Genomic DNA, 27786 nt, shown 5'->3' with positions numbered 1-27786 from the left:
CACGGGTGGAGCAAAGTGAAGTAATCTCTGTCAGGGTCTACCTGTAAGTTACTCCCTATCACATAAGCATTCAGCTGGTTAGTTTGGATGGGTAGGACAAGCTTCTTGGGTGGGCGACACTCAAACATAGGTTAGCACACCGTACAGCTCCTGAACCTTGCCGGGCTTCTGGAGCGATAAGATAAAAAACTGCCACAAACCAACAGGCAGGGGCATCACTAGGCGCTTAAAGGACTCAGGACCAAGTCCCATGGCACAATTTCACATATGCTGTTTTATATACGTAGCTGCCTCTACAAAATTAAGATGTTGAGTGGATCAGGTTTTACCAGCACTGCACTCTGCAGTGTGCCCAGACTCACAGTAAGTTTTAAAACTTATTAAGTTTAAAAAAAGGGTGAGAAAGGCGCAGGAGAGCCAAGAGCTATGACAGAAGCCGCTGTCAAATGCATGCAGACCGGTAACTTAGTATCATCAACCTGTAAAACAAAACTGGGGGAAATACCAGTTTCCTGAGCTCAGCAAGATAGCCTCACACCTGAGAAACAAAACAGAATTTGAAACTTCCCATTTTTCTTTTACAAATAATATGGTAAGAGTGACAAGTGATATCCCTCAAGACAAGTAGAATGCAAAAGAGCTGGGACCCACTATGTAGCTATTTCATTTGTTCCTTGTCAGGGGGAAAACAACCTACAACCACCAGACTTGCAGACACAGAACAAGGACTTTCAAAGAAGATAAGCGTAGCTGTTGGTTTAAGACTTATGTTGTACTTACAACATGAGCTTCCTGTAAACCTTGAAGAAGTTTAACATGTATTGGGGGAGGGGGGGAATCTCTGTTTGCCCTGACTTCTTCACTCCTTAGATTAGATGCTCATGTATCATGGAAATTTTAAACCCCAAAACATATTAACTCAGAAAGAACCACAACATGATTTTGGGAGCCAGTAACTGTTGTGTTCCATTGGTCGAACACCTCAGACAGAATCTCAAAGCCAGACAAAACCTTGTTCACCTCGCTGTGCAGAGTTAAAGTGTATTATTCCAGAATATAAACCAGCCAGCTCACAAAAAGTACCAAGTTGCCTCTTCTTTGCTTCTATTCAGTATTTCCACTAAAAAAAAATGTAATGACAACATTTATAGGATGGTACAAATAGGCTTGTTTGAACTACTTTAACAGCAGATCAGACATGCTTTTTATATACTGCAAATGGCAACAGTATAAGAAATGGAGAAAGAGGAGCTATAAAAAAATTATTGGGGTAATTAATGAATTCTGCTGGTATTCTGCATGTAAAAGTTGGATGTTCTTGACTACCCATCCCTCCACCGCTCCAAGGATGATTCACATATGCCCAGGGAGTGGAAACTGTGGCCCCAAAGACTTTATTAGACAACAACCCACATCATCCCTGACCACTGGCTATGCTAGCTGGAGCTGATAGGAATTGTAGTCCAACAACATCTTGTGGTTAACACATTCCCCATCCCTGAAGTAGATGAAGAAAGAAGAGAAATCCTGCAGCATAATATTTCAACCTTCATGTGATTTGGCATGCTCAGTGCAGCAGTGCTGGCTTCTATTATGAAACAATCACCATTTTGTCCACTGACCTCAAAAGTTGTCCAAGAACCATGGAGTTAAAATCCACAGAACAGGCTACCGGCATATTAATTTCAGCTTCTGGAACTAGTCAAGATTCTAGGAAATACACCCAGAATGGACAGCTGTTTCTGCTTTATCTGGTAAGTCAGAAAGTTCCATCTGTATCTCTCATCAGGTAATTTGCCTTCCTTGAAATTCTGCTTACAAGACATTTATTTGTCTGCAGAAGAAGTTAACAACTTCCATATATATATATATATATATATATATATATTCCTTTTTTAGGCACGAAGCACTGGAAAACTCTCATGGGAATTTGAAAGGGAAAATAATTATGAAGCTATCTAATCCTATCCTTTTTCTCTGCTACTGCAAGGATCTTCCTTAACACATGATAGTTTTAATTTACCGTAAATCTAAGTACAGTAATCAAACATCTACTGCTTGTTTCCCACTTCTATTTACAGTCCAATCCTGTGTAGGTTTATTCAGAAGTTAAGGTTAACTGGGCTTAATGGGAGTTACACCCATGTAAGAGTGCAAAGGATTACTGATTTAGATCTTTTGCACATGTAGATAAATAAAAGCCTTTTAGCTTCATTCATAACTTTTCATTCCATTTATGTAAGGAGCTTCTGCTTACAGAAGGAGAGTTGCACTCATGAAAGAAGTCCTTCCGTGAGTGGAAGCTCCATCTATGAAATGCTTCTTAAGCCCATTTAGGTCAGGTTTTTAAAAGAGAATTGTTTTTGAAAAAGCTAAGTCATATTTTTAGTTATAAGAACAGTGGACCTCTTGTCATTTAAGTAACATTGGTTGATGGCTGAGAGATGGTAATTTCTTTCTAAGGTGGGGGTACCATCAGGGAGCCTTTCAGATGTTCAATTCCATCAACCCTGGCCAGCATGGCCATTGTTTAAGGATAATAGGTGTTGTGGTCCAACAACATTTTTAGGGTTGTTTTTTTTTTTAATCTCATCCCGTTTTTGAGTTATGAGGGGTTGAAATTTCAAAAAACTGACGATCTGGGCCTTGTCGGACTACACAAAAACCTTTAAAACTCAGCCCATAATTGATAGATGTCAAAACTAAAAACACCAGTCTCTTCAGAACTTCATGGGCTTTAATATTATATGCCACATGGTGTAAATTTAAATTTAAGTTACAAAAAAAGTTGGATCAATTGCTACCCTTAAATGAAACACAGAATTCCTTTTTTAAAAAATAAGGCACTATTTGGACTTACACGTAGGGGGAGAGGCAGGGTGCTTATCTGGAGCACAGATGGAAAAAAAGAGAGCAAAACTGAAGACTAAATCAATACTGGAATCTGAAACAAGTACATCTGTTCATTGCAAAGGCAAGAGGAAGCCAGGCTCAACACAAAGGAGAAACCCACATGTTTTGAAGTATATCTCATTAACAAAGCAGGGATTAGGTCACATTTTCTACATATCGAATGGCTCAAACAAGAGCAGAAGAATACAAAACAAAAAACAAAAAAAATACCCTGCATTATTGTATAAATGTCTTGAGGTTTTGCGCTCCAGTTGGTTTTTAAACCATCAAAACATGTGTCCCTGCAGCTTTTGTTAATGAAGCTGGGAGTGTTATAAAAAATGAACAGGTGAAAATTATCAGAGATTCATTCAAAACCTGGCTGCTAGAGATAATAACTGACCACAAACCACTTAACCAACTACGTGTGGGGAAAGGAGGGGAACCTACTTCTATCCTGCCTGTAGAAGAGAGAGATTCTTATCTTTTCTCCCGGCTGCCTACAGCCATGACACATGATCATTGGCATACCAGCCTGCACAAGGATACATTGTCCCTCCCCTGGGACAGAAAGGTCTGTGTATGCTTGACCACCCACCTGCTCATTTTGTGAATCCACAAGGATCTGATTCTTCAAGATTCTGAGGCAAGATTACACAAATGAGAAGAAAGCTTAAGATGGTTTACAATAATTTCACACTACGCACTGGTGTGTCGAGGGTAGAAATTCCACAACTCTTGAGTGAGAATATCATAGGACCTCTAAATGTAGAGGGGGGGGGGGATGAATATCCCATGAGGAAGTACTGAGTACCTTTCTTTAGATTCTAAATGTGCTTTTTTCTTGAATGTCAGCTGTTTCCAATATTTTCAGAGGCATAAATCAAACCCAGCAGGCAGCTTCCAATACTTAACTCATTCTACATAGTCAAATTACAATAGTCCAAAACTTGAAATGATCTATTACAAAAGCAATGAGAGATACATGACTCTGTTATAGCAATGTTGCAAGTTAACAGTCAAAAGGAGACTATGACTAAACAAGAAATGTCAATTTAACCACAAAAACTCATAGTTTATCATGAACAAAAGAGAATGTGACTGGAATTTCAAGCTACATTATAGATTAGTTGAAATTCCTGCAGTTCAAATAAGGATAATCAAGCTTGCTATGGTTACCAAAGCATGGCTGTTGGTTGATAATATTCAGGGTTGTTATCTTGTGGCTGATTTAGAAGTGATTACTTGACCATTCTTTTTGATCATCCTCTCAACGGGCGAAAACACAAAACAAGGATTCAACACTTCAAAAGACAGATTATCTGATTTTGAATTTCCCATTTCAGATTTGGGTCTGAACCCAGGTTGTAGTGGATCTAGATAATCAGTCTCATCAAGAAATACCTGCAGTTGCTCCACAAAGCATTTATAATATTCAAAATATTCAGAACAGTTAAACCTAAGAACTGCTTCTCATGTGTGTGGAGAGGAAAAACACAGATGACGTGCTAAGCTACTCTTGAACCAAATTGCCTACCATACTAGACCAGAGGTGTAGTTAACCTAAGGTAAAGGGACCCCTGACCATTAGGTCCAGTCGTAGCCGACTCTGGGGTTGCGGCACTCATCTCGCTTTATTGGCCGAGGAGCCGGTGTACAGCTTCTGGGTCATGTGGCCAGCATGACTAAGCCGCTTCTGGAGAACCAGAGCAGTGCAAGGAAACACCTTCCCACTGGAGCAGTACCTATTTATCTACTTGCACTTGACGTGCTTTTGAACTGCTAGGTTGGCAGGAGCAGGGACCGAGCAACAGGAGCTCACCCCGTCGCAGGGATTCGAACCGCCGACCTTCTGATCGGCAAGCCCTAGGCTCTGTGGTTAAACCCACAGCGCCACCCGCTTCTCATATGTGTTCAGTTGCGACTTTTCCTCTAGAAGTGCTCTCATGAGTGCCTGTGTGGAGAGGAAAAACACAGATGATGTGCTAAGCTACTCTTGAACCAAATTGCCTACCATACTAGACCAGAGGTGTAGTTAACCTACTTCTCTGCTAACTGCATTGCAGCTACTTAGCAGTGCTGTAGTACTGATTAGGGAAATTAAACTGCAACTGGCATTCTTCTACAGAATCAATTACTTATTTCAAGGAGAGCTGAAATGCAAGGGTTCAAATGCTGGGTGGTGTCTTTTTAACTGTAGTCAATACAAAATGCACTTGTACTCATTCTCAAATGTACTGCCTTATTTTCTCTCTCCACACATATGCATTTTAATGAAGTGAAAATCCATTAATGCTAAGATGTCAAGAATTACTTTGGTTGATTCATCCTTTCTGGCTTTTAGCCACATGTGAAATTAGTACCACATAATCTATAGACCATGCAAAACTTCAGTTTGTTTCATGCATTGGCACTCTGATTAAACAGATTTTTCCTCAAGCATTTTCCATCTTACAAGATTACCATGCTCCACAACATTCCTGATTCCGAGCTCATTGCCCTCATTTCAGAGACAGAGGGACATAGCTTAAGCTCTCATTCCAGAAACGCAGACAAGAAACTAGGTTATGTTGGGTTCTTTTACTCAAATGAAAACTTTAAGATTCCAAGATCCTGTATAAAAGTCAAGAAACTGACAGGAATGAAATACAGAAAAGGCATATTAAGAGAAGTGTAAACTAGAACCTGCTCTGGTTCCTATCCAAAACCAGGCAACCGAGGAGTTTTCTTCTAAGTAAGGAAGTAAACTTTTATTATATCAGTCCAACAGTACAAACCCAGCAACTAGGAAAGGGTAGAATTGAGTCTAGGTGCTCTCACAGTGCAGAGGAACAGCAACAACAATCCAGTCCAAGGGCCAAGGCTCAAGAGTTCAAGATTACAGCAAGAGGTCCAAGACTGCATGGGAACTGTAACGTTGTTCCAACAAGTTCTCCCATCAAACTATTAAGGAGAGGCAGAAAACCCGAGAAATGTGCCTCCCCACTTCCCTTGATGTGCCACCTGTCCCTGGGAGAGATTGCTGGATGCTGCTGCATAGTCTCATCCCCCTCCCCTCTCCTCCTTATACTCTGGTACCTCCCAATCCTGGTCAGAATCCAAGGACTCAAACGGAACCACAACACAACCAATTCAGCAAAGAATAAAAGGCAGTAACCAAAGTATTTGAAGGAGCATCTAGCCCTGTACTTTCTGACCCAGAAAGTACAATTGAGAGAGAGAGGCCCTGGGTGGCCCCATCAGCAGGATCAGGAAGGGGCAGGGCATTCTTGGTGGTGGTGCCCTGCTTATACAACTCCCACCAAGGTGAAAATCAGGCAGTCCCCCACCTAAGCTACATTTAGGCAGCATGTTAAAATGTACCTATATTTATCAGGCCCGGGGGGGGGCATAATTGAAGAAGGTGTCAATTGCATTGATGGAAGATATTAACTGTTGTCATTTATAGTATGTTTTGACTGATGGTTTATCATTTGCATTATTTTCTGTTGTTAGCTGTTTGGGGATCCCTTTGGAAGGAAGGGCAAGATATGGAACTAATAAAAATGAATAAATGCTTATATAAAACACAACCTCTCTATCCCTTACCTACACCCCTTTCCCCTTGCAGTTCCTTATCACTAAACTGACCTTTTTAGGTGCCTCCTTAGAACACATCAGTTCACCTGGCTAATACCATTCTCCCCTTTTACTTTCTTTCTTCCTTCCTCACCAGTGTGCCTTGTCTTTATCCTTAGGTTACAAACCTTTTGCACGGCACTAAGAAATGTTAGGTGCCTTCTAAATAATGTATTTTTAAATGTATGTCTGATTATTTTTGCCTTAAATTTATCCCATCAAATTAAAAATAAGACCCGTAAGATGCAAATACTCCAATCCAAAATATTTTAAGTGAAAACAAGTCCCACTGATTCCAAAGAAATCTGTCCTGATTATATACACACGTGATTCAAATTCAGTCACCTGTTTCAACTAGACTTGCTCCCAAGTACACACAGAGCAGTAGCTTTGGTGACACTTGCTGTGCTCTAGACCAGGGGGAAAAGAATATTATATAAATTTCAACTCTTCTCAACCCAAATAGAATTGTGGCAGCGTGAGATATTTGTTCATCCAGTGCCAGACAGAGTGGAAATTACTTGACAAAGGAGTTCAGAATGACATATTCAGGTGGGCCGCGAAGCAGCTGTGTCACGGTCAGGAATTATTCAAGCATGCTAGAAATCATGTGCTGTGAACTTATCAAGAGAACCAGAATTTCATTTCCCAGAGATTTGTCACCTGTGAGCTTTAAGCTGTATGCTTTTAGTACGGTCGTGTACACTGCCAATTCCCGAAGCGTTTCTTCTTGAATGAACACACAGTTAACCAAGACAGAGTAGCCGTCTTAGGTTATGAGATATGAACTCGGGCTAATATAGCACTCTGTGGAAAGCCTATATTTTGCCCACTGCAGTTTGTATTATGATCTCTATACAATAGATTTTAGAAAATAGTAGGGGGAGCACAAAAGGTTTCTGGGAAGCAAGTACCTTTCTTGATCCTGCTATTCTAAAATGCACAGGGGGGAAACCTGTAACTAATCGCAAAGTTTTCACTTGCCTTCCACACTGTGGCGCCCATGGGGATGTTTTTGGTACAATCACTGGGCAGTTATATACATGGGGATCAGTATGACAGAAGTGCATTCCAATCCTAAACACATAAACTAAGCATACTGTATTTATATTCATAAATAAAACACATGATTTAGTTGGCCTTTTACACAAGCTTAGGGTTGTGAATTTCCCCCTGCCCCGTCAAAAGCGTCATCAGCAGTACTTGATGAAAAGCACGAATACTTTTCCATAAAAACTATACAGCTAGCGCTCAAAACAACCTTCATGAAAACAATGAAACATCTTATGCTCATTCATCCCACCCTAAACTTCCCTTTTCAGATTTTGAACTCTTCTTCTGCTAAGCAAGTATCATTGCTGAAGATGCAGAGTGAAAAGTGTAACACCCAGCACCCACATTTCCCATTGGTGCCATGCAGTACTATGCTGTACTATGTTGGGTAAAGCATAGTATTAGATGTGGAAAACAAAGGGGGCCCCCTGTGGCCAGTCTTCTCTATTTGTCTGCCAGCAGATGGATTGGCTCCACCCATTACCCACTGATCTATTTCCCCAGACATGCCTACAACCTATGCATGCTCAGAATGCAAGTGCATTGCATCTGCAGCACTTTGATCTCTTTCTTGAATGGGCAGGTGCTAGACAGCAGCACAACTGCTGCCACAGTCAGCTAGGGATGGTGTCAGTGGATAGATGCTAGCTGGAGGAATGCACAGGCAGGAGATGTTACCTTTCCAGTGCTCTCTGGCAGAAGACGTGGCACAATTCTCAGAATAAAACTCATGCAATGCTAACTTCTCAAAAGGAAAGACTTCCATTCCTTGAACAGTAGCAATTCATTGTTTAATCAGACCACAGAATTTCAGGCATGGACTGGGAATAGTAAATAATAGGCTTGCCATATCTCACCTTTCATTAATCTCTGAAATTTGCCTCCCTCTGCCCCCGCATAAAGGCCAAACATTCCTTGGCAACATGCTCTACTATATTAGGTGTTTGACCAGTGGTGTGTGAGTGCTCCAATATTGCCTTTGTCTCAGGTTCTCATTAACTGAAGCAAGTACAGTGGTACCTCAGGTTAAGTACTTAATTTGTTCCAGAGGTCGGTTCTTAACCTGAAACTGTTCTTAACCTGAAGCACCACTTTAGCTAATGGGGCCTCTTGCTGCTGCCATGCTGCCGGAGCACGATTTCTGTTCTCATCCTGAAGCAAAGTTCTTAACCCGAGGTACTATTTCTGGGTTAGCGGAGTCTATAACCTGAAGCGTATGTAACCTGAAGCGTATGTAACCCGAGGTACCCCTGTAGACACTGAGTTTATTACAGCCAGGTGGCTAGATATTATTTCAATTATTTTGAAAACTAATTCCACCAATATATTTTTAAAAATCTAGCTTTTGGAAACTTGGAAAACCAGGTGATGACTTTGTTAGTTTGTTTAAAAAGGAATTCCAGTTGTGAAGTAGTATATATTTCTTGCAGCCCCAAGCAGGCCTTTCTTAATACAGAAAGCAAACACAGACAGTTTGCTTCTAGACAGCTGCTTATTGTGGGATGGGTTCTCATCACGAACTGTTTCACAATATTCATGCAGCATTGTTGGCATCAAAAAGGCCAGTTCAATTCTTTTCCTCCCCTTAATTCAGATCTAACCTTTCTGGGGGAAGTCTGGTAATTAAAAAAACGACAAAAACCTGAATGACCCAATTTCAATGTGGGGCAGAGCAGTCCTACAGATAGGAAGCCATCAGAATTTACATCATCTTAAATTAAGCCAGCGTAAATTACTCATATTCCAAACTCCTTTTAGGAGTGGAGCTTCTGCTGGCTGAGCATGCCTGAGGGAAGCCAAGCTTTTAAAATAGAGTTTGCCTTGCACCAGTCCTTTTGTCTGCACAAGTTCCACCAGTTTGCCAGGTCACGTGATTGAGCTAAAAGCAACCTGAATAGGTGTAAGCCTCTCCTTTCCTCATCCTCCCCCTGCCACATCTCTGGAAAACCCCTTTTAAAAAACTTATGTCAATTTCACCCGCAGAGTTAGCATAGCCCAGGGTTCATCCAAGTTGAGCAGGGATGAAGGAAGTATTACACCAGTGAAGCCCTGGCTCAAGTGGGAAAGCCCAAAATCCACCTATTCCAAACTTACAGATCCTGGCAGATCTTGGGTTTGGACTGTGCTGTAAGCCCCCCCCCCCCGGATGCTTTGCAAATGGGGTGCTTATCCCACAAAACATTAAAAAATAGTAGATTCACCCTTAACCTGCAAAGTTTTGGCTTAAGCTGGAATCACAGGACTTACTGTTCCTCCGAAAAGATCTATTTCAGAAGTCATGAACAAGGAAACTTTTTGTTGAGTACATTTCCTTTGAAAGGTGCCAGATAAGAATCTTTTTCAGAGACCAGAACTTAATGGATTTTAAAGACCGATTCTCACTAACACAACCAATCGATCTAAATCACTACAGGAAAGAGAGCAGAAGAGACAGTAAAAATTAAGCTAAATAACATACTGAAACTGCCTCTAATTAATGGCATATTATTTTATTGGCTTAACACTGAAGGAAGCCTGGCAATCACATGTCAGACATTTCTTTCTATGGAGAAGGGAGAAGTCCACATTGATTAATTTCTTTGGAATATGTTTAGCGCAACTGTTTTTATCATTACATTTTAAAAGCAATTGCCCTAAAGTGTCCTCAGATGAACTGTGTCTTTTATGACCAGTGCAGCCCGGCAAAGTGCAATTTCAGGGAAATAATCTCTTTAATTCAAGCCTGCTTCTGGTGCCTTTGGTCTAACTACTTGCTTCCTGTTGCTCCTCCTGGTGGCTTTTGCCCAATTAACTAAATTGAGGGAGCCTATGGTTAGGAAGTAGTAAGGACCTTTGTCTTTCTTCTAAAGCTGGAGAGCTAAGCACCAGCTGGGTTGGTTGTTGCTAGCAGGATTCTGCCCTGCAGCATCCCTCTGCTACAGTGACTCCACCTCCTAACTTGGCCCTGATGACCAACACCACTCCCTCGCCCAGTGACTGCCATGAGATCACGCCTGTCCCAAACACATACATTTACTTGAGACCCCCCTCTGATGCTGCTCCTGAGCACAGCAGTACAATTCAGTTAGTGGCCAGGGTGGGTGGGGAGAGATCTGGCTTGCTGGACCAAAAAGCTTCCCCACAGCAGGTGGCGAGTAATGATGAGCTGAAATTGTTTCCCACCTCCAAGCCAGATTTTTTAATCTCCCCGCACTCCTCACTTCCATGGGGCCAACTGTGACAAGTGAATCATCTGATGTGATAATGACACCAGATAATTGACATCTGTCAATGGGAAGTGCTGCAGAAGAAGCTTTTGAGGCACTGCCAACATACATTGTCTGTAAAGCCCCTTTCAGCCAAACTTCAGTCTTGTTGGTTCCATACTCATATGACATCAGGTGTAGGGCAGGCAGGTTTGGTATGGCTGAAACAGCCTGGAGAACCAAATTTGGTCCATGGGTCACAGGTTCTCCACACCTGTTCTACAGCCACAAATAGGCAGCAGTAGAAGGCTGCTATCCTAAGTAAGTCCTATCCTTGGATACTTACTACTGTTTGCACCATTTTGCTGAAGTGAGACTGCACAAATTAAAAATAAAAAGCAAGGGAACAGCAGACAATTAAGGGTGAGAAGAGGAGGAACATCCTTATAATTAAAACTGATTAAAGTGATGGCTTCGAGAAAACTCTGGAGGAGGTGGGAACATGGATCATCATCAATCTGGAAATGTTTAATTAAAGCCATTCCAAAGGAGTGGAGGAAGGGGGAGCACAAATACTTGCCCACCCTCTGTGTGGTGGAACATAAGTTGTGCATAGGGAAAGAAGCCTGCTAAACTTGGCAGGTGTAGATGCTTGGCTGCAGTTTTGGGCATACTAAAAAGCAGGATGTAACTATTGGATTGCATTAAGAGTTTGAAAGCACATGAGCCCACTTACACCTGTCTGGAATACCTTGGAATAACTGTACTGTAAGGTTTTCATACCTACCAAACATACCTGTATCAACTATGTAGCTTTTCAGACAGCAAACCTTAACTTCAGTTCCTAAAGTACCTGGTAGAGCTGCATGTAACCCCCTGCCCCCCAAAAAGTACCATGGTGGTTGGCTATCAGCCTCCTTGGCATTAAATTCTTCCATTTTCTTCTACCTGAGCCTGTCTGTATATTGAAAAAAATCTCTGGAGGTTCTTCCCTGTCTGCTAACACCTTCTGAGGTTAGGTAGGTGGGAAGAGGAGAGGGGGCCTTGTTAATAGTAGTAACAAATGATTCCTCTTACCAGGCGCCTAATTTACTATATTTTTGGCACCAGGTCAAAACCTGTTTACTCTTCCAAACTTACTCTCCCTCTTTTGCAAAATGTACTGAGAACTGGCTGAGCTGTCTGTTTTGCTTCCAACAATGACTAAAGGATTTCAAAGAAGAGGGGAAGGACTTAATGAGGTAAGAGGCAAAAAGTTTTTATTCTGAAAAGGCAGAACACTATCTTATCTGAATAATAGTCCAATACAATGTGGGGTTATGTCATTCAATTCCACCCTTGTTGCAGCAAAAAATTTCAGAGCAATGGTATCCTTAAGTGGAGCCTATAGGGTGACTTCATGGCTTCAACATCTAGCCTTATTTTTATTCATCCTACTACTTCCTGCTGTGGATAACATATTGTCTGGTGAAGAATTCTGGGGAACAAAGACTCGAAACTATATTACAAGAAAAGGAGCTTACTGCAACCAATTTTCACCAAGTTACCCTTAAGGTAATTGGAGAGGAAATCTGGTGACAGCAGCATGTCAAGTAATGAAGGGAAGGGATACGGGGGAGTAAACTTAAGTCTCTCTTAAACACCACATATTCCCTGTTTTGGCCTCCTTCCACATGCCATTACAAAGCCACTAAGCTGCATTTGGCAAGTGTACCTCCACATGGGAGGTCATCTTCAATAATGCTGATCTGGAAACCTTCTATAGGAGAGAACAACAGTACAGAGCAGGACCCTCTCAGTGATGGCCTCACCTCCGCTTGCTGATTTTTAGATACACTTTAGACAAAACTGCTAAGTACCGCATGGTTGGAAAGGCCTTGTATAGCTAAGAGGAGGGGTGTCTTCTTGATCATGATTTGCTACTGTTCTAGGTCTTGTTATTTAAAGGAACTCTCTTTATACATATTTTTAGATTAGTGCTATCATCTCAATTTTTTAAAAAACCCTTGATCAATTGTCTTGAGCCCTGGGTTGATCAAACAAGTATGCATGCTGGGAAAAACAATGATATATCTATATATGTCTATATCTGTAACACACAAACTTCCTGATCAATCAAGCATCCGTTTGTCAATATAATTTTATATATATATATATATAAATGCACTATATTAGTCTCTTCATCATAGAATTGTAAGAGGATCTCAGGTGGATCAGACTCAGGGCCTTATTTAGTCCAGCTTGCAGGAAGCCCCACAAACAAGTCATGAGAGCAACATGTTGTTGTTGTTTAGTCGTTTAGTCGTGTCCGACTCTTTGTGACCCCATGGACCAGAGCACGCCAGGCACTCCTGTCTTCCACTGCCTCCTGCAGTTTGGTCAGACTCATGTTTGTGGCTTCGAGAACACTGTCCAACCATCTCGTCCTCTGTCGTCCCCTTCTCCTTGTGCCCTCCATCTTTCCCATCAGGGTCTTTTCCAGAGAGTCTTCTCTTCTCATGAGGTGGCCAAAGTATTGGAGCCTCAGCTTCACGAGAGCAACATAGCCTTTTCCTATTGCTGCTCTCCAACTACAGTGGAACCTCGGGTTACGGTGGGGATCCCGCCGTAACCCGAAAATAACGCACATCGAAGTGCCGCATCTGCACATGTGTGATTTAGCGCTTCTGTGCATGCACAAGTGGCGAACCTGGAAGTAACCCGTTCCAGTACTTCCAGGTTTGCCGCGGATGTTCGCAGAGGCGGATGCAGAACAAGGTTTGACTGTACTGGGAAATGAAAAATTGATAAAAATAAAAATTAAGGCAGCAACATTTAATTTTTTGCTTTTGAGAGCCATTCTGAGCACAAATATTTTAGAGAAATAAATTCAACCCCTAAAGAAATATTTTGATGTCAAAGTAAAACACCATGAAACAGCATCCCAGAATTCAACCTTGTGTACAACTAACTCGGGTTGGATTTTGATGCACAAAAGAATCACTTTTCTGAGCCAGAAAAATCTACTGCTCTGCCGTTGTTTAAGAGAATGGCACATTCCTATGTACAGTTACTTGGGAGGAAGCTTTATTGGACACACAGAATTGTAGAGCTGGAAGGGACCATAAGGATCATCCAGCCCTCACTTCAGAGAAAAAACAGATGTATAGGATTGGGCACTATATTATGCATTATGTTAAGTGAATACAATTTGACCATCACAATAAAAAATTCACTTGTTTTCAGTATTTTTGATCATTTTCCAAGTTACATTTCCTACATTAGCATTCCGCAGCTGGTGCTCTCCCCTCCCCACACTTAATTGTGGGGCTGTATTACCTCATCTGTACATCAAAATTTTAAAAATGAAACTTCTAGTACTTTTTCTACTTTGATTGCTTGCCAACTTCTAAATCTCTCCAGCCTATGCTAATCACATGTTTAAAATTAGGCTTCTTAACAAGTTTAAATTTGGGCTCAGCAGTGCTCCAAGCTATCGCTTCCCCTTTCCATTCATCCCCCAAAACCATACCCCTGGAGAACTTTTCATGGTGACTTAATGCCTCTATTTCTGGGTTGGTTAATAACAAGACAACAAACACAAAACTACCCCCCCCCAAATCTAAAACATGTACAAAAGGTTTCATGGCACTGGAGGTTTATAAGACATGCTAAACACAGATTGTGCAATATATAGAAACAAAACAGCATTCTGAACCCTTTTAAAAAGTATCCCAACTTAACCATAGGACAAATAATTTAACTTTAGAACAAATAATTAGTTCCACCATGTAATGATTCATTTATTCATATGGCACATAAAATTCACACTGCATACTTCACTATGTAAACAAAACTAAAAAGCAAGCAAGCCCAATCCTATATCCACCAATTCACAGTAACAGAACATTTTCTGGGAAACTTTCCCATTCAAATTTTTATGAGCAAGCACTTCACTGCTTTTGATAGTCAGCTGATGTGTGTGTGGGGGGAGAACTTGCATTTTAATTTTTAAAAGATGAGAAGTGCAAGATAAATGAATATAAAGATTAAGCCAAAATTTGCTTTGAAAGGAAAGGATATTATATTGTATATAGTTTAAAATTACTAACTGAACAAAGAGCATTGATATGTTGTATGAGTAAGGCTTTCATTTTGAAATTGCATTATGCTTCTCTTGTTAAAAGTTAGAAGACTAACCTTCCTGACATTAGCCACTTAAGACGATCCATTAAGGATTCACCGTTACTCAGACAAATATGACAAGATAAAGCATCAGAGATATAACTCGGGCAGCCTAAGGTATTGTCTACTATTGCAAGTTCTCGGAAGTATCCTTAGGAAGCTCTCTGCAACAGGCACATGGTATTCCACTGGGGTCACAGTCAAAGAGAAATAAATATCCGAACCATTTAAACATGGAATCAGCAGTCTAAGAGATACTTTGCTATATATAGGAATAGAACAATTACTAGAATATGGGTTTTGCCTCCATGAATGCCCCTTGCTAATTACCAGGAGCAGCACCAAAAGAGTCTGAGGATGCAGCCTAACATAGAAACAATTAATAAATGAGAAATAAGGCAATTATTATAATTATAATTCTTTTTCATTACAGACCACTGAGCACATTCCTCTGCAAGAGTTTCTCACTGATCCAATTTGGAACACTTATATAAAATTTCCTCTGCTGTTTTCTAAACCTTAAGGTTACATTTGAGGGCTGCAGGGCCGAAAAGGGTAGATCCTGTCAGGAGCGAGACCAGCAGCAAATCACACTGAGTAAGTGAAGTTAACTATTTATTAGAAGAAATAGGATCCACACAGGAGTGCCAGGCCGAATGAGTACAGAAACTCTTCTTCAGTAGGCCTTGTCCTTCCAAGGCAACTGCGGAGACTGAAGGCCTAAGTGGGTTTTTCTCAAGCAATCTGAGACTGCATCTGCAGGTCTGTCTCTGCTCCTCCCACTTCATGCCTCTTTTGGTCCTGGGGAGACCAGGGGGGAGGGAGATCTTGTTGCAGCAGGAGAGGGGGACACCTGTACTTCTTCAGCCACTTTACTGATCTCTGTCTCTTGGCTTCCCACATCCCACTTTCTTGGTTTCACTTCTATTTCTGATTCAAGACTACTCCCTGCCACAGACTCTCCCTTCTCACCAAGCCATGTTACCTCTTCAGCTTCCAACACCTCCTCCCCCTCAGTCTTCTCCCTCTGACCGCTCATTGTTGTCCCACCACCAATCCCCGGGCTCTGAGCCTTCTTCCCTTGGGGGTGCCCAGGCTGGTTCCTTCCACCATTCCTCTGTATCCAACCAGTCCATGACAATAACTCAATATTTTCATTGGAGTCCGATTGTGTCTTTTTTGTAATGTCTGAAAAACATTAAGGAATCCAACGGCACCTAAGAAGCACACCTGAACATCACAATGGTTGCTCCTTTACATGCATTTGATGGGCTTTTTCAAACACTGTTAAACATGACAGAAATGACATGGTGGGTACCATAGTAGTAATACAGGGGAAACAGACCTTTAGGGCCTAACCAGGTGTGGCTATCAGGTGCTGGAACTTCCCCAGCAGTGTCCAATAAGAACAACAACATTATGTGTGCTCATATTTTGAAGAGGGGGGGGGATTTTGCCAGAAAGACAGGGGTTGCCAGCAGTCATATAGTCACCTGACTTCAGGTCCATGAAATATAATATGAAATGAGAACTACAAAAAAAAAATTCTATTTTCGAAACTCCTATTTCTGTTTGTGTTGCTCATCAAGTCACTGGTACCTCTCCGATTTCCCTGACCTTCATACGCTATCTTTTGCCCCTTGCATCCATATTTTATTTCATTTTTTACTGCAGATAGAAATAGAACTCTTATAATTCAAGTTATTATGTTTGGTGTTTCTTTGATACTGAAACCAAGAGCAAGAAGGAATGCAATATCCCTGAAGCTTATACAGAATTAGATGGTCGCAGCAGTTTGGTGGAGAAACATGCCATTCTATTTTACAAGTCACAAGGGTAGGCTCAGAAGCAAAAGAATGCTAGAGTTCCTTTAGCTGCTCAGGAGTTTATTTTAAGCAAATGCTGCTTAACCCATACGAGCTGAAAACATTTATCATGGTGTCAGTGATGCATTTAAAACCATCATCATCATCCCTTCCCAATATTAGTTCACTCTTACTTGGAATAATCTACATTCTCCAGTAAGCAATTTTCTGTGTGTCGCTTTAGGATACAAACTGTGCTGTCCCTTGTGACTTGTCATAGCACTTGTGTACAACTGAAGGGAATCAGAGCAACGAAACCAAATCACACCACAAAAGGAGAACCTTAAAAGAAAAATCTTCAATAGTTCGTTTATGTAAAACACATGTAGCTTTTCCAAGCAGATGGAGACAAATTACTTTCAGGAGTAAACTGGTCTAAGACTGCAAACGAAAAACGTATCCAATGTCTAGTTTAAAAAAACTTGATAGATAGCAGTGGATCAGTAGTAGAACGAGTGGTTTAACTATTTTAGAAGGAGTAAGCTACACCCACTGAAACTTAGGCCCCAAAGCTGGGGGTGTAGGGGCAAATTGCCAATAAGAGGAGTAAAGGAAATGAATTGTGCACATTCCTCCATTAGCTGCACGATCCATCTCAAACTCATTTATAGAATTTGCAGCTAGCTATTTCATTCATTCATTCATTCATTCATTCATTCATATACTACCTCCTGCTCCAAGGAACTCAAGGTGGTGTTATGTGGTTCTCCCATCCCATTTTATCTTTGCAACAACCCTGTGAGGTAGGTTATGCTGAGGGAGAGTGACTGGCCCTAAGTTCCCTTGTGATCTTCTTCACAGGGTGGGGGATTTGAACCCTGGTCTCCCAGGCCAGGTTCTGGATCTAAACCCTGGATAGCACAGAGGTAAAGAGTTGCTGGTGATAATGTGAGTGTAGGCATCATGTTTTGTCCCCAAGTACATCAGCACCTCTGCATGAGCGCAGCCCTGCTGAGAAATCAAAGGTGAGTGGGGCAGGAACACATCAAGGTCATCAAATATGAACCAACCCCCTACTAATTATGTGAGCCCCTTAATTCCATAGCCAGAGATATTGTTCTATATAGCAAGGATGGGGGACCTGTGGATCCTTCAGATGTTGCAGGACTGCAACTCCTACCAGCCCCAGTCAGTATGACCAATTGCTCGGGATGATGGAAGTTGTAGTCCAACAACTTTTGGAAGGTCACAGGGCTGATGTCCTTGCCCTGAAGGAAAGTAATACAAGTTAGCATTTAAAAATCAATCAATCAAATGAAAAGAAGGAGGAGGAGAAGTTCAGTAGAGATGAATAATTTTGCTAATAAATTCACAAAATTGCTTTCATGTTAAAAGAATCCTTTTCCTGCTAAGGTTTCAGTCTGGCCAGGAAGCCAATTGTGTGAAAGAAAAGCTATTAAGTTGCAAGGTGCACTTTTATAGTCAGTGGGTCACCAACACTTGTCTGGAAAGAGCAGGCTCTTTGATAAATCCTAATTTATAAAAGGCCAAAGTGCTTAGGATTCATACGGAATCACATTATGCTGCCATCTGTTATTTGCAACTGTTAGAGACAATGGATCATGCACTTTCCCCAGGCTCTCTCACACTACATAGAGAGTGATGCAGGTAGTGTTTTGCTATACTAGCAAGAAGATTATTAGTATTCAGACACTTTAAATAAATCCAGGTTAATTGAGAACGAACAGTGCATCTGTTCCGGTCTGCTTTCAGACTACTTCGATTTTTCTGGTTTCTTGCAGTGAAGGAGAGCCCCCCCTCTCCCCCCACAATGCATAGAGAAAATGCTTTAGCATTATAGATGACTTTTCAGTGATTGTACATTATGTGTAATGCACACAATAGGTATTTGTTCGCAATGAACCGCTAAGCAGTGAGCCTCAGTTCAGCAACAGCCGCTGCCTAGTACCACAATTCAGTCACAGTCCGAGAAATCTATGATGTCAGTTGCTTTAATAGGCCAGGCTGACGTGCCTGGCACTGACTCCCAGACATGAAGCGCTTCTGGTTTCCATGGGGAGGATTGCTGACTGAGGTATTCCAACCACACTTCCTACCAGCATTCTCTAGACCAAGGCGTGCACACATACACATCTGAGCAAACATTGAACAGTATGACGTAACCCGACACCATAGGTGTTTTCAATGCCTTCCTTTTAAAAGCATCAGGAGTCCCAAATCCATTACAGATTGAAACAGCCATTCAATTCTAACAGTTCCTTCCCCGGTGGAATTAATATTTCTGGGATCCAAGGGCTGTATCTGGTCTCCTTTACCAATGATTTCGAAAGGTGGCTGGAGGAGAGTTGGGTTGCTACAACAATTTACAGACAGGGGAAACAACCCCAATGAAGACAAAGTTGTAAGGGGAGAGGAGAGGAGGGGAGGCCATGCTTCAGAGAGTGAACAGAGGTAAAGGATAAGGCAGCCTCTTGAGTAACCAGGTCTATATCTGTCTGTCTGTCTGTCTGTCTGTCTGTCTGTCTGTCTGTCTGTCTATCTATCATCTATCTATCTATCTATCTATCTATCTATCTATCTATCTATCTATGAATGACATGACTTTATATTTGAGTAGCAGAATCTTGAACTTGGCCCAGAAGGAGACTAGCAAGTTAATGAGCTAGCAATGTAGCCACTGCATTCTGCACCAGCTGCAGTCTCCAGATCAAGCTTCAGGGTAGCCCCACAAAGATTACATTGCAGATATCCAACCTTGAAGTTCCCTGTGCGTGTGAGCCAAACTATCCTGATCTTAGCCACCGAGGAAATGGGTGCCTCTAATGACAGTACTAGATCCAGGAGTTCGCCCAAACTCTGCACCTGTTCCTTCAGGTTGCTGTCAGAATCATACTTCAGAAAGGAGGAAATGTTATGAAGGAGTGTCTGATAACAAGGAGTAGAAAAGACAAATGATTCCAGGAAGAGACTTCAGGGTTCGTGAATGAAAGAACACGCAAGAGTAGAAATGTGAGGAGCAGGCAAGGGAACTGAGCAGACTTATTAAAAGGAAAGGGGAAAAAAAGGAATTGGAGCAGTCTTGGGTTCAAAGCATTCTGACACATCTGGGGTACACAGATGTACTAGGCTCTGAAGTAGAGGGGACAAATAGAAGGAAGGTCTCCAGCACTTTTCCAGAAATGGAAGAGCAGAAAAGTGGGTGCATTTGCTCCATTTTCCAATGTGACCACCCTGGAAACACTTGGAAGAAAGCAGGGACTATGTAAAAGCACACATATTCCCAGTTCACCCCCAGAAAACGGCAAGGGAGGGTGGGGGGAGGGGAAGAGTAGCCTCAAGGGGGTAATTTCTAGTTCTATAATTTTATGCCCAAAGTTGGAAATGACTATGGAGGAAGAGATAATGGAGAGGTAGACACCTACAGATTACATAATAGGGGATTATATTTAATAGCATTGTTAAAGGCTTGAAAACACTATGGCAAGCAAACAGACAAATGTAGAAGCAAGATTGGATGGTTTTCTTTTTCCAGGATTAAGACAATCCTAGCCAGCTGGAGCCCAGCTGTTGGGTCTCACTCTTCCTCCCTCTTCCTCCCACATGCACAGATCCTCCCTTCTTGTTCTTTTATGCTTGGCTGTTAAGTGATCCTTGCAGGAAGCAACCTTGGCTCACACAATTAGCTCCCTGCCAAGTTTTTGCCCTGACCCAAATATTAGTCATTTGGCACAGTGATTACCCTCCTCTTCTCACTAGGAAGCTTCAGACCCAAAGCAATATACATGCATACGAATCTGCAGTGGAAGCATGGCGATGCTGAAATAAAACACCAAATTCCTGTGTCCACAGCCAGCATTTTTCCCCCAGGTGGAAAGACTTGCCCCCTACTTAACATTCTGCCCTATAGCATTTTCTAAGCAGAAAAGCTTCAAGGTTCTAGCCTGCCTGGAAATATATTGCTTAGGAATGCCAAACACCTGCCTAACAACGCCCCCTCTCAATTTTAAAATGCTGTCCATAAAACACCCCCCACCAATACATGTGTGGACAAACATCTGTCTTTATCCCATGACTGCTAAGCTTACTCAACAGTCTTTGGCAAGTGACTTTATCAAAAGCTTTTTGAAAGTCCAGATTACACAATGCCCACTAGATCACCCCTATGCTTATCATTTTTGCAGAAGCTATGCCAGCTCTTCTTCAGCAAGATTTGTTCTTAAATGCTTGCTACTTTTATTTTTAATTATGTTTTCCACAACTTTTCCCAGAACGGACAAAGCACATCCAATTAGGATTGATGCCATTGCCAAGTGGTGCCTCCTACACCCAGCCTGGACAGCCCATTCAGCGGATAACATCAAAAGCCACAAGACATCCAAGAGAATCAGCAGGGTTGTACTGCCCCCCCATCCCCTCTCAGCAAAGGTCATCCCTTAGGGCACCCAAGGCAGCTTATTAACTTGCTTGCATTTTGATGTAACAGGCTTCTGTTGCATGGGGAAAAACAGTAAGAGCTGTTTGGCAGTGGAAATTGCTGCCAAGGAGTGTGGTGGAGTCTCCTTCTTTGGAGGTCTTTAAGCAGAGGCTTGACAACCATATGTCAGGAGTGCTCTGATGGTGTTTCCTGCTTGGCAGGGGGTTGGACTCGATGGCCCTTGTGGTCTCTTCCAACTCTATGATTCTATGAATAATCAGAATTAATGATATGATTACAGATAAATAGAAAGATGGCTATCATATCTCATCTCTGTCTCTTCTTATCCATGCTAAACATACCCAACTCCCTCCAAAGGTCCTCTAAGGCTTGGTTTCCAGACCCTTGATCATCTTGGTTGCCTTCTTCTGCACATGTTCCAGCTTCTCAATATCTTCCTTAAATTGTGGTGCCTAGAACTAGAGAGTACTCCAGGTATGGTCTGACCAAGGCAGAATAGAGTAGTACTATTACTTCCCTTGATCTAGACACCATAGCACAGTGTGCCCAAAGTAGTAGTCCAATCCTTTTAGAAACTAGCTCAGCCGACAATGATTCATTGCAGCTCAACTGCTTCACTCATCAAATCTGTGTACAAAGTAGCATTCAAGTTTAGCCAAGTATAGCTGCACAGGGGGAAACTTTGAAAATATTCAGAAAAGCAACATGTTAGGACATGTGCTGATCATGTTATTTCCACTGCACTCAGAGGCATTGTGCATATATCACACTCCATACAACACAAAGAAGTAAGCTTTATTTAGGGTTGTGTTTTGTTTATTTAAAATTAATGAATAGCTAGGTTTCCCCCACCAATTTGAAAAAAAACTAAAGAGTTTCAAGAAGAGCTGTAGGCAAGATTAATGCCCTAACAGTAGTTGCAGCTACTCTGTAGTCTGAAGGAATTGCAACACACCGTAGTGTGTTTATTTGTAAACAAGGAATTGCAACACACCGTAGTGTGTTTCTTTGTAAATAAGGGAGAATAGTTCCCCTCACCTAAAACCAATACTTTAAACTAATGATCTCACTGAAGTGTGATGCCGTGGTGGCACTCTTCATTGCAAAGAAGTAGGAAGAGAGCTAGATGCCTTGTGACAGAGCATGCCCCCATCTGGCAGAAAGCCCAGATACCATGGGATGGCTTCAAGCTTGTTCTCAAATTATGTTTGAGGGTTATAGTGAGGTCTGAACATTAAGAGTTTTAAAAGATTTAAGGGGTTGGGTTTTTTTAGCGTATGCATTCTAAGACCCAACATATAGAGAGATCTAGGAGATGGTTCTGGGGAAGAACTTCCTTCTCTTCCCCTCTAGCAGCTCTTAAGATAAAGAAGCAGATCACCTGGAGCTTGCTGTAGTCCGTCCCCCCCCCCCACCACGGCAGTCAGATTTCAAGGCACTTGAATGCCACAATGGAAGAACCTGGACTTCACATGTAGCCACTTTGCACTCACTTTGAATAATGCAGCAATATCCCACTTTGAGGGTTGTTGTTTTACAGTCAAGCAGTATATAAACTGTACAAAATAAATAAAATGTTATACCAAAGACAGTTAAAGTAAGTTTTCTCAGGCTTATCCCAACTAGTTGACTTATCCATTTCCTTTGGATTTCATGTATATTTTAATAAATTTGGTTTTATATGTTAACCCTGGAATTTATATGTCGCTGGAATTTTATACTTCAAGATCTTTACACAGGAAGTGGTCTGTGTATGCTTTACTTTAATAAAAACAAACAAACTGGGCAACAATATTATCAACTCCTTGTTCCCTCTTCTGGATTTAGAACTTGTATCCCTTTAAAGTTTGTCACAATACGCCTGCATACAAGACACATATTTTCTCTCCTCTTCCTAGAGCAGCATCCATCAACCACAGGCACTGCATAGATCCATGTTGAAGCTCTAAGGTAAAGGTAAAGGGACCCCTGACCATTAGGTCCAGTCGTGACCGACTCTGGGGTTCCGGCGCTCATCTACCTTTATTGGCCGAGGGAGCCAGCATACAGCTTCCGGCCAGCATGACTAAGCCGCTTCTGGAGAACCAGAACAGCGCATGGAAACGCCGTTTACCTTCCCGCCGGAGCGATACCTATTTATTTACTTGCACTTTGACATGCTTTTGAACTGCTAGGTTGGCAGGAGCAGGGACCAAGCAACGGGAGCTCACCCTGTCACGGGGATTCGAACCGCCAACCTTCTCATCGGCAAGTCCTAGGCTCTGTGGTTTAACCCAATGTTTCCCAACCTTGGGTCTCCAGCTGTTTTTGGACTACAACTCCCATCATCCCTAGCTAGCAAGACCAGTGGTCAGGGATGATGGGAATTGTAGTCTGAAAACAGCTGGAGACTGAAGGTTGGGAAACACTGATTTAACCCATAGCACCACCCCTGTCCCTGTTGAAGCTCTACATGGGTATAATTTTTGCTTTTCTGAGGCAAGCGGAAAAAATGCATGACTGCTCTTTCAAGAGGTCAACCACACTCTTAAATCCGTAACATGGGCACACACAAGCCGGAAAATGCTTAAGTCAATCCACCCCATTTTCAACCTTGAGCTGGATCAGGAAACAAAGTTTCAGAAAGCATAGTGCTCCTTTAATCATTTCGCAACATGGTTAACTCCCTGACACAGAATTTTACTCTTTAATGATGACAGACTTGGCATCACTAACCCTGGGAAAAGACACTGTGTGCTGTCAAACAAGAGGAAACCCTTGCCTTTGAACTTCTGCAATATTTACTCTTTTGCATGTATCCCATATATACTTCACGTTATGCACAATACTTTTGATCTTATTTCCACATGGGTATATGTGGTGCTGGTCTTCTGTTTTTAATCATTCTAAACTGAATTGGGTAGAGCCTCAATTTCTAGATTCCATTCATGGATTTGTATCTGCACCACAAAGCAAAGCTATTTGGACTAATAACTTCTCCAAAGAATCTTGGTAACTGTACAGAAGAAAACCAGCACTCACACAGCAATCATAACCATGGGACTTCAGGAAAGGCCATGGCAATCAATGTTTTACAACTATTTTCTGCTGATGGTGTAGATGTGGTTTGGGAAGCAAAAGGAAAGAAATGTTACAAGTGGAATGTATGCAGAAACCACACAACAAATATACCACACCAGTAACTGCTTTGAATGAGTTCCCCATAGTAATTGTATCATATAATGCAGGGGATTAAGATTCAGAAACTGAAGATAGGAAGAGAGAGTGTGGAAGATGAAGTTGCTTTTTATACTACTCATCTGAATTGCACCTCTGTATTGCTTTTTAGTTTCCTTGCAGAATCACTAAATTCATAAATGAGTTGTTTGGGTGAGAGAGAGAGCACATTATGACAAACACAAGTAACATTATCAGATAGTGATCAAATTATAAAGGCCCTCAGAGGTACTCTTTAAATTGCAGTTAAAGTCTAATAGTCTCTCAAGAAAAAGCCTGCCAACTGATCCATAGAGCCACTGAATGTACATAGCAGGAAACTGGCCTCTGATTGCCCCACAATAGATGTACCAGTAACTTTGGCAAATTTCAGTACTGTAAAATGCTAATAGGATTTACTGTTGCCAGTTGTGTTCCTAAATACCACTTTTTATTTAAAGGCGGTCAACATGGTGCCTTCCAGATGTTGTTGGACTACAACTCCCATCACTCTTGATTGGCGCTGATTGGAGTTATAGTCCAACAACATCTGGAGGACAATAGGTTGGGGAAGGCTACCCGAGGTCCTCGTCTCTTCAACCCCTACCCTATAATTATTTTTCCTTTATAAGGAGAGGGGGAAAAGATATATTTCACATATTGCTGAAAACAGGAGGTTACTATTTAAGAATGAATGGGAGAGTTCATATGATCATAACTCAGTGTGGTAAGTCGTGCTATGAATGTCCTTATAGCCCCTCCCTAAATGCAACTCTTCAATTAATTATAGTTTCCCATTTTGTCTGAACTATCGTTAACTATAATTAATGGAAGACTTCCTGCTCTGTTCACTTGCTTGCACAATGGGAGGATCAAAAGGGCTGCCCAGGTGATTCTCAGGTTCATTCCTATCTTGTCTTCTTAAGCAGAGACATGATTGCCCCAACACACTCATTATTGCAGGCCAAGGGACCTTTTGGAACAGTGAAGCAAAAGGACAATGTTTTGATTAGAATTGCAGTCTTGACCCAGATTTAAAAAGATATAAGAGAAAGGAAGCTTATAATAATAATAATAATAATTTATTATTTATACCCTGCCCATCTGGCTGGGCCTCCCCAGCCACTCTGGGCGGCTTCCATAAAAACCAAAAATACAGTAAAATATCACACGTTAAAAACTTCCCTGAACAGGGCTGCCTTAAGATGTCTTCTGAATGTCAGGTAGTTGTTTATCGCTTTGACATCTGCTGGAAGGGCGTTCCACAGGGCGGGCGCCACTACCAAGAAGGCCCTCTGCCTGGTTCCCTGTAGCTTTGCTTCTCGCAATGAGGGAACCGCCAGAAGGCCCTCGGCGCTGGACCTCAGCGTCCGGGCAGAATGATGGGGGTGGAAACGCTCCTTCAGGTATACTGGACCGAGGCCGTTTAGGGCTTTAAAGGTCAGCACCAGCACTTTGAATTGTGCTCGGAAACATACTGGGAGCCAATGTAGGTCTTTCAAGACCGGTGTTATATGGTCTCGGCGGCCGCTCCCAGTCACCAGCTTAAATGCAGCTAAGGAAATTTCAAATTATAGTTGTCACTTTATTTTTTTTTTATTTTTTTTTAAAAAAAACCCTGCACTGAAAAGGGGCCTGGTGACAGAGGGAGAAAGAGAAATGAAAAAAGTCCCCAGGAAAAGCAACAGACTGGCCACAACTATTTATTCCAGACAACAGGGAACTCTTAGAACTCAGCAGAAAGGGAAGGCATGCATGAACTTGCAGCGATGTCATAGGTTAGACTAAACAATAGTTGTTTACAAGAGAAAGTAAGTTTTTTTAAAAAATGATCCTGATTGGCATCCGTTCCAAGTCCACATGCTTATTCAGAAGCACGTAGCACTGCTGCCAGGAACAGGCATAAGTAGGCTATCATGTGGCTCAGTACATTTTCAGGCATGATGTAGTTGGGCACCTGATCTTTTTTCAAAACAACTTTGGAGGACTGTTTTGCATGAGACTTATACCACTTTTCTCCAGCAGCTAATGAAGCTTTCCTAGTTAAAATCACGATTTAGCAGTTTATACTGGTGCGTATCATCAGCTTGTAGAAATAAGATGCAGCTCCTTTTCTGCACTTATTTTGTTAAAGTAATAGTCACCTCTGCTGTCAATTTTGCTTTCCTTTGCCAAGCAACCAAAAAGCTGGCGTAATTGGTGGGCAACTCAGTCACCCTTTATTTTGCAGTTCAGAGCCAAAGCCACACTTACCAGCATAATGCACAGGGATTTCTATCTTCGGCCCTATGACGTAATGTCCCTCCTCCAGACTATGAGCTGTAATTGTGGTCCACTGTCGGCATGAATGAATCAAAAGGTATTCACTCTCCCTAAGACCTTCTATAGCTTCTCCTGCAAAAAAATAATAATATGAGAGCAAACAATCAATACCATAATCAACATGTAGAATACTTTCAGATACCACATACAATGCTTGAGCTAATATATTATATTAGTATAGTGGCCAACTGGTGGATCTGTGAAATCCCAGGTGCAAATCTAATCTCTGCAATGAATTTAGTATGTGGTCTTAGGCAAACAGCTGTCTCAGCTTTTGGACTGCATCTGCATTGTGGGTCAATACAGTGCCAAATTCTCACAGGGTTACAGCAAGATTTATTGAACTTAATGCAAACATATATATTACAATGATACTGTTACTTTTTTGGTTTTGGCCTATTGTCATTGCCATTTCAGTGTCTGGCAAGCAGGGCAAATCCATCCATCTTCAATTTCCATTGAAATTCCTAATCTTTCCCTACTCTCTCCACAGCAAAAAAAAAAAAAGTGCAAGCTGTGCCTCTTTTATAGGTTTCAGGAATATTATAATGATCCTTGGATTGCTATGCTGTGTTCTGAAGCCAGCTTTTGATAGGTAAGCAGTGATGTAGGGTGGAACATTTTCCATAATGACACCCCCCTCCCCAGTTATATTTTTCTATGCAGGGATCTTTTCCATTTCTAAAAAAAATTAACCCATTTCATAAAAAATAATGCCATCAACAAAGGACCATGTCAAAGGCTGCTCCTGGTCCCATCACTGGAGTTGGGGGTGCAGTAATTGTGCTCCTCCACTAGGTAAGGAGATGCCATTAAAACACCTGATCCTATGAGCTACTATGCCATCCATCTGAGCCATGTCTCATCAGAAATTGTCTACTAGTCTTTTACTTCAAGGCTACTATTATTCTGGATCCACCCGAATGCACATTATATGCTGAAATAACCTATGTTAACACAGAAAACAGAATCATCTTGATAAATCATGGTAAAGTCATGCAAATTCCTACCTTTAGTTTGGAAGAAACCAAGCAGGCTGACACAGGCCTAAATTAGTTGAAATTGTAACTTAGGGTGGAGCAAAACCCGTATAATT

At 41.7% G+C, this 27786-nt stretch overlaps 1 protein-coding gene across 4 annotated transcripts in view; it reads right to left on the bottom strand.

The window, feature by feature from the left end:
• The window catches only part of GAREM1 (GRB2 associated regulator of MAPK1 subtype 1), a 71654-nt gene that overhangs the window by 25285 nt on the left and 18583 nt on the right, over positions 1-27786 (bottom strand). For all 4 annotated transcript variants that reach the window (XM_081918527.1, XM_081918528.1, XM_081918530.1 and 1 more), the window contains one exon: positions 26622-26762. In XM_081918527.1, coding sequence (XP_081774653.1) covers positions 26622-26762 — 141 coding nt within the window. The remainder of the gene's footprint in view (positions 1-26621; positions 26763-27786) is intronic.

This window comes from Podarcis melisellensis, assembly GCF_964234715.1.
Source record: "Podarcis melisellensis genome assembly, chromosome: 7".
NCBI lineage: Eukaryota > Metazoa > Chordata > Lepidosauria > Squamata > Lacertidae > Podarcis > Podarcis melisellensis.
Note: the sequence above shows the minus strand (reverse complement) of the source record. Positions and strands in the feature narration are given on the sequence as shown.